The following is a 7,909-nucleotide window of genomic DNA, read 5'->3' on the forward strand; positions in this document are numbered from 1 at the left end:
TTTTGGTCTTCAAAGCTGTCCACAAATATAAGAATTTATAAAATATCAAATGAAGAGTTGACTAATTAGGATGGCCCGACTATTGATTATATCAATCAAGAACTAGTTCTGATGCTTTAATGGGGGGCTTGAAAGTTTTTTTCTTTCTACTTGATTTATCCTCAAAATCTCAAAAATATATATATATTTGTGGGCGAAGGGATTAACTTAAGGGTCATGAGAGGAATATCTCGAACTTTACATCATAATTCAAAAACAAGTGAACTGAGCATGACTTAGTTGGTTAGATCCTTGTAGTGGAATATGTCCTCGATTCGAATATCTGACCCGGCATAAGTGCTCGTATTTTTAGTTAGTTATTTTTCCATAGTAAAGTATATTTCCATCGACGAGGCACATAAAGTAAGTTTATTAGTCAAGGATTTATCAAAGTGATGCATGTATGTACCTATCGCGAGTGTGCATATGGACACATGAGTTTTCACATTTGTATTGTGCTTTAGGGAAGAAAAAAAGGCATAAAACATAAGTACTACCTCTATCCAAGAAATAATGCAAATTTAGGAGCATTCTGGATTAATGTATGTAAAATTTGATCAAATATATAGATAAAAATATCAATATTTATAACACCAAATAAGTATAATATAAAAATATATCTCATAACAAATCTAATGGTACTTATTTGATATTATATAAATATTGAATTTTTTATTTATGGTTAGTAAAACTCAAACTACTTTAATATGTTACTGTGCTAGAATTGCATTCTTTTGTGGACGTAGAGAGTATATATGAAAATTTTGACCTACAAATCTATTTTTCTCTTTTGTTGGACTCTACTTTTCATTTTTTATCTTTTTCTAACTTGTCAACTGAGGAAAGGGAGACTTTTCCACCTAATATACTCTCTCCATCCAAAAAAGATGTAATGCTAGCTTTTCGAAGAGTCAAACAGTGTTAGGTTTGACTATATTTGTACAAAAGAATGCCAACATTTATGATACCAAATCAGTATGGTTAGATTAATCATATAATATATTTTAATAGTATAACTATTTGGAGTGATAAATGTTAATAACTTTTCTATAAACTTAGCGAAACAAAAGAAATTTGACTCAATCCAAACCTAAAATTACATTCTTTTTTGGAACGAAGGTAGTATTTCCTAGGGATGGCAATCGGAATTGCCACTCAAAAAGAATTTACAGAACAACATGGTGGATGACAGGATGAGAGTAGCGAGAGCGGCACCAGAGAGTTACATGGGGTTTATTTCTATTTCGATTTCGAGTTGGACCTCTTGGAATGACTTAGATCAGTTTCTTGTGTCACGATTCTCACGAACCCCGGGCATTATTGATTTTCTGATCAAAGAGATAAAAAATGCATGTACTTACTATCTCCATTTTTAAATGGTAAACATTGATTATCACCTACCATGGCTAGATTGGATAGATGTGTTTAAAGTCCGAGCCGTTAGCCCTGCAGATCTCGCAGTGGTCTGACTGCCGATTGGGAGGGCCGGAGGGGCATGGCAGCACAACTGCACAAGGCAAGAACTGCATCCTGCAGGTTGGAGGCACCGCAGGCATCACTGAATCCGGGGCAGTGACGCAGCCAATGCCATCCACACTCCCCAGCAAATCCTTCCCTATTTATCAGCTACCAGCCTACTCATCTAGGAGCCTCACTCCAGTGCCCAGCCTACAGTCTTCAGTCTTCACATGGACATGGGGGCAGGATTCACTGACTGCAATTCTGCAAAACAGTTGGCAGAAATAACAAAGAAGCCAGAGGATTCAATTCATTTGAATCAAGGACAGACCCAAGGCCATACGGCTTGCCTGCCTCTGCCTGCCAGTCACAATCATTGCTGGAGATTCTTCAAAAAAAAACAATCATTGCTGGACGCTGATGCATTCATCTCCCTGTGCATCATTTCTGACAAACAGGCACTAAATTTGATGTTAATTATCACATCACCATTCATCATTATACTATTGTTTAACACGCAGCATAGATTCTATTACACCATCACTCATGTCTCATGCCCGAGATGGCGAGCCTCATCTTAAATTCATCACTTGCCCCGGAAACCAATGGTCACCACAGCTTATGCCGCTTCTAAATCGAAGCCTGTAGAAAGGATCATCATCCTGGTGGTGGCCTGTTTTCGGACCGGCTACATTGCGTTGTGGAGACCGGCAGTGTGCATCAGCACGGCCTTAATTTCTTCAGGCACCATTCCAGGACCATCCGTGCACTGCTGGAGGGGGCAACAGAGACATGAAGAGGGTGAGCAACGGTGGGTTAATTTGGTTGAATTGAATCCATCAGAATTCAGCAGAAATGGTATTAGTGCGGTGACCACAGACCTCAGCTCGGAAGACATCCATCGCAAAGCCATTGAAGCAGCTGATGACCGCCTGCTCGATGTCGAGGCCTAGGCTGTCGAGGGCCGTCATTGTGGACAGCAGGATGCCTGGCCTACGCGCACAGAACATGTGGATATTGACTGCATGCCCTTCCCTCATCCTGACTTCAACCTGAACAAACAAGAGAGTAATGTCTCACTCAGAGTCATACGAATCGGTACCGTTACATGTCAGTGCTTGCCTGAACATTTCTCATAAAAGAAATAAGGGGCGGAAGACCTGCAGCTGATAAATGTACTAACACGGACTGTAAAACATTCAGTGTACGAATGTGAATCATTAAGCAGGCTTAGGTAGTGCTGTATCACAAAACTAAAATAAATGAGGTGCCTAAGTTAACATTAATAACCAAATTTGGACTCACCGTGGCTTGTTGTCCAGTAGGGCTAGGGAATGAGCCTGGGCAAAGTTCTTCCTTGACTTGGCCAGGAAATGTCTGCAATGTTGGTGTTGATGGGTTGAAGCTAGCTGATGTTGGTCCAACAAACGAAGAGCTTGAAGCTGACTCGAGTTCATTGTGAAGATCGCTGATCCTTTGCAGAAGCTCCTTCAGATACTCAATTGCATCACCAAGGATAGAAGCCCTATCCATCTGTCACAGCAGAGGAGAAATGCTGATGAGAATCAACAACGGGATAAGAATTAAAAACAAACAAGCTGTCCTGCTACACTAAAAAAAAGGTTACTGCGAATGGTGTTGAATTGTTATGCTGCAACTCGTTACATATCTCTCAATAGCTGTACTTCAAGTCTTTCTTTGTTGCTCAAAACCATCTTGAACAGTGAAAGCAAGTTGATTAATACCAAACACGTACTATCATGGTCATCCAAGCGTGTGTGAATTGTTTAAGGAACACAACAATAGTTATAAACAAATTAAAGCCAGCAAAACCTAAAATTGTCAAGAACAGAACGAATGAAAGAAAAACATGATTATTTTGCAAGCTATGCGTTGATGGGTCGCTTTCGACAACATCTTGTGCATGGCCCTGTTAATTTCACACCACTGAATCAGGACGTGCCTCAGAATTTTTAGAACGCCAAAAGTAATAAGAAACGACAAATCCCATGGCAACAAATTAATGCATGACTGAAAATTTCCATAGCTGGACAGTAAACCAATCATTAACAAGGAGCTAAAAAAACAGATTCCATTTCGTATTAACATAAGGAGTTGCATGGTCAAATTTTACAAGCCTCTGGCATAAGGAGTAATCAAAAGAATATGGCCTTTTGCATATGATTTGCCATGGAAAAAGACCACTTTCGACGTGTGAAGGCGCTATCTGCTAAGAGCTGAAGCAAAGGAAAATAGCCACATAGGAATGCCATAGATCTACCAAAAGGTGTAGCTTTTGGATCTAAACATGGATAATTCAAGAATTCAACACCGAAATCCACACATACTGAAGTGAAAAATATATCGTAGTATAGAATCCTACTCTAATCCTACTGCACCGCCATTATAGATAATTCAGCATAGGTAAAGCATAATACTCCACATACTAAGCACAGATGGGAAGCGAGACAAATAGGAGATGGATGAGCGAGGCTGGTCTATCACCTTGCTGATCTTGGGCACCACCGAGCGCAGCATGTAGAGGCGGTCATTGAGCTTCTTGCGACGGCGGCGCTCGGCCATGAGGTTCTTGGCCGGCATCCCTTTCTTCTTGCCTCTCCCGCTGCCACCGCCGGCGCCACTTCCCCCCGCCGCCGCGCCCGCAGCATTCTCCATGGAGGCCGAGATGGCCATGGAGGAGGCGTCGATGCTTTGGTCGATCTCGTCCTCGTCGTCCCAGCTCATCCCGGTGTCGTTGAAGTCCGAGCCCGGCGGCGGCGCAAAGAACCCAACTTTCTGCCCCTGCTGCTGTGCCGCCCCCGGCGGCGGCAGCGACGGGGGACCGCCGAGGAAGTGGCCGGCGTCGTCGAAGGGGTTGACGCAGCTGAAGTTGTGGAAGGCGGGCAGCGCGGAGCCGGCGGTGGCGGCGGAGGAGGAGGAGGGCGGGAAGGTGCTGTTGAAGTCGAAGAACGCGGCGGGGTCCATGGAGAGGAGCAGCGACGCAGAGGTCGGCGTGTAGAGGACGTCCCTGGGGAAGGGGTACCCCGGGTAGGAGCCGGAGCCCATCCCGTCGGAGCCCAGGTAGCCCCAGTCCCCCTCCGCCCCTCCCTCTCCCGCGATCTCGTCCACCAGCTTCACCTCCGTCGAGTCGTCCATGGCTACCGCCACGGCCTTCCGCTCCTTGCCGATCTCCTCACTTATCCTGGCTCACTGGCAACTCTCTTTCTCTCTCTCTTTCTCTCAACACAGAGTGCCGTGGCCCTGGTTGCCCTCTTATAAGGGGAAGGACCCGGAGGAGAGAGAGAGAGAGAGGTGTAGTAGACATAGACACTAGGCAGAGATAGAGAGAGAAAGAGAGGTTTGCATTACCGATAGTATTTGCGTTTTTTTCTAAGGGAGAGGGAGGAAGCTTCCTCGCCTTGAACAAAACTTGCTCCACGTGCAAACGGCTATGGCTCTTGCGTCATGTTCTAAATCACGGCACAATGCAATTTTGTACTCTTTTCACCACTTTCAAAAGAACGCCATAAAGATTATATTACCTCCATGAAGGAAAAAGGTTATCAAAGTTTTACTTTAAAAAACTATGAAGTTTCTTGGAGCACAAAGTTTTACCAACTGCTATACTACTTCAAGCGGCATTTGGTGGATCTAATACAATGTCGTGTCAGATTGATATGCTACGCGCAACAAAAACTGTTGCAACAACTAGCTGATCAGATCAGATGAGGGCTCACTCGGCAGTGATGTGGAACCCATCACCCGTGCATGTACCGGAGCTTAAGGTTGCATGCGGCTTGGAATGAAGCATCGCTACGTTGCGACGAACGAGTAGCTAGGTTGGATCTAGAGTATGCGTGTTTGTCAGGCTAGCAGGCGGCTGCGTCTTTCGTGTTGGCAGTGCCGTTGTAGGTGCAGCCTTCCTGAGTGCACTGCCAAAGAAAGCTTCTTTTGGTCTGTTGCTTAGCTTTGGAAGGTCCTGAGTCCTGGTGAAGGAGAACAAATGCCGGTGCTGGTGGTTTGCTTGCGATGAACCTTTGCTTGTTTGCTTTAGTATTGATGATCACCTGATTTGATCCATTATATACTTATCTCAACACTGATTTCGATTATAGTACTTAAAAGGTAACTATACATACGGTGCATGGAACGAGTCTCATTAGACTGTCTCCAACAGGATAGCCATCACGGTACCCAAACCCAAATATACGTCGCGCACGTTGCTTTTGGTGAAAAAAGAACGGTCCAACGGAGTACCCAAACCAAAGACGCAGTTTGCGTCGGAGTGGAGTGGAAACCCAAATATGCATGTGTCTCTCTCCTCGACCCAATTCTCTAGTGCGCGTGGCGGCCTTGGACGGCGTCGACGAGGAAGCGGCCTTGGACGGCTCCGACGCGGAAGCGGCGACGGCGGCGGCCTCTGCCTCGGCGAGGCGGCAGTTCTCGCCCTTCCGCGCCGCTGACCGGAAGGGGAGAGGCTCGCGGATCCGGTCTGCCCCCAGCAGGGGCCGCCGCCGTCGGTGAGCGCGCCCGCAGGCTGCCGTTGCAGCCCCAACGACACGAACGCGCGGGCGCCTCCGGCCCCGCCATCGCTGCTGCTAGCCTCCTGGGCCCCGGCGCGAGCCAGCCGACCCTGCAGGCCGCACCGGCCGTCGCAGCAAGCGGCGCGCGCACGGGCTGCCCTCCTGGCTGTCCGACGCCGCTGCCCAGTCCCCTGGCGCGGGCGCCCTTGGCCCCGCCGCAGCTCCCTGGCCGCCAGCGAGCGCGTGAAGACCGGTGCAGGCACGGGCCCTGCAGGCCGTGGCTAGCCGCCGCTTTCCTCTTGCTTTTCCTGCTGTGCGTTCCTACAGAAACGAACACGGGAGGAAGAAAGAGTGCGAGTCTATGCAATGCCCTGTTTTCCAGCTACACGCCAAAGCACAGGAAGAGAAGTGACGAGGGGAGAGAGAGAGGAGAGCAGATATTTTTACCGGTGTACCGTAGACGATGGGGGAGTGATTTGGGTCGTCTGTTGGAGAATCTAAATTTTAGGTGGGGATCTTTTTTTCTGTGCATGACCCAAATCAGAAAATGGGTGTTGTGTTTAGGTCGTCATTGTTGAAGACAGTCTTACGTCGCAGTGTTAGACCTATGTAGCAAATGCCCTATTCAGTGTTAGACCTAGGTAGCAAATGCCCTATTCTCTTTTTTCTCCCATCTATTCCATCCGCTGGACCTAAACCTCACCACCATTCGACCTCTCTCCCCTACTACACTGACACATTCTTATCCTCCCAACTATTAGGATAAGTGATTTAGTAACACGCATGAGCGGAAATTTGTTGCGCTTTGTAGTCCATTGAACTAGAATACCAGCTAGGAAACTAAACTCTAGTAAATGTCTTTTGTGCTACGGTTACCTTCGCCCTGTTCGTTTGGCTTATAAGCCGTACTTTTTCAGCCAACGAACAGTATTTTTCTCTTACAACAAATCAGTCAACAGTACTTTCAACCATGGCTTATCAAGCGAACAGAGCAATAACACGTGCACGTACCAGACTGAAAGAGAAAAGGGTTGGCCCACCTAATAGAGCGTTACCCGACAACCAATAAAAAGTAGTTTTTACTTAACGAACCTACCAAGTGTCGTTTTGGGTGTCGCAAAGCAGACATGATGAACAATTCAACCGACATAAATCTATGAGTGTGGCGGTTGTTCTACAAATCATATAAACACGTGCACTGCATGCGCAACGACTCTTGTAAGTTATTTACGAAATATTTTGATAATTTATTTTTATATTACCTTGGTCGGCAAGTGGTAACACTTATATCTAGCTTGCCATGCCCGCGGTCTCCTTTAATATCTCATTCCCCTCTATTATTTGCCTTTACGTGTGTGTGCACGCGCGCACTCTTCTTCAAAATGGACTAGGAGACCGTGAAGCACTATTTTTGAGGCGTCACCGGCTCCAACTCCTTCGTACTATAGAAGTCGGAACTATTTGAGGCCCCGCCAAAAATAGCCTTAATCATACCTCATTTTGCTTCATACATATAAGTTGATTTGTTTGATCGTAGGATTGCTCTTATGCCACATCACAAATACTTGGCACAGTTTTGTTTCCTTCTCACCAACTTCGCCACAAAGTTTATCAAGATTTTGCATTCCGTCCCAGTTGTACAGCATGGCCAAGCATTAGTAGGTGTACTACCTTTTTTTATTTCAAAACAGAAAATGTCCTCTACGTGACGTGATGCCGTGCCATGATGCAACAAAACTGTTGCGTTCCAAGCAGCAAGAAAGGGCCCGCCTGTCCAGTGCGCAGAACACGTGTACGGCCGGATATGACCGCTTCATCAGTTTCTTCTTGGTTGCCTTTTGTTTTGGCAGCCGGAAAACCTGCTGGTCCGATCGGTTGCTCGTCTTTTA

At 46.2% G+C, this 7,909-nt stretch overlaps 1 protein-coding gene across 2 annotated transcripts; it reads right to left on the minus strand.

Annotated features, from left to right (window-relative positions):
* Positions 1–1,922: 1,922 nt before the first annotated feature.
* On the minus strand, positions 1,923–4,747 carry LOC136459778 (transcription factor ICE1-like). Of its 2 annotated transcripts, none has more exons than XM_066459619.1 (4): positions 4,003–4,747; positions 2,803–3,030; positions 2,379–2,549; positions 1,923–2,266 (listed from the first exon to the last, which is right to left on the minus strand). In XM_066459619.1, exons 1-4 carry the CDS (start codon positions 4,651–4,653, stop codon positions 2,186–2,188), a joined length of 1,131 nt encoding a protein of 376 aa, XP_066315716.1. In that variant the 5' UTR covers positions 4,654–4,747; the 3' UTR covers positions 1,923–2,185. The 2 variants fall into 2 exon arrangements, with proteins under 2 accessions (XP_066315716.1, XP_066315715.1); XM_066459618.1 differs by having other exon boundaries at positions 1,923–2,269.
* Between the last annotated feature and the right edge of the window lie 3,162 nt (positions 4,748–7,909).

The sequence above is a fragment of the Miscanthus floridulus genome, chromosome 6, assembly GCF_019320115.1.
Source record: "Miscanthus floridulus cultivar M001 chromosome 6, ASM1932011v1, whole genome shotgun sequence".
In the NCBI taxonomy this organism is placed as follows: domain Eukaryota; kingdom Viridiplantae; phylum Streptophyta; class Magnoliopsida; order Poales; family Poaceae; genus Miscanthus; species Miscanthus floridulus.

What these genes read in the sequence shown, in the direction of transcription:
- LOC136459778 (XM_066459618.1), bottom strand. Translation starts at nt 4,653, where the DNA reads ATGGACGACTCGACGGAGGTGAAGCTGGTGGACGAGATCGCGGGAGAG. An exon ending in TGGTGCCCAAGATCAGCAAG is followed by an intron (nt 3,031 to 4,002) that starts GTGATAGACCAG and finishes CTGCTGTGACAG; the next exon opens with ATGGATAGGGCTTCTATCCT. An exon ending in CTACTGGACAACAAGCCACG is followed by an intron (nt 2,550 to 2,802) that starts GTGAGTCCAAAT and finishes TTGTTTGTTCAG; the next exon opens with GTTGAAGTCAGGATGAGGGA.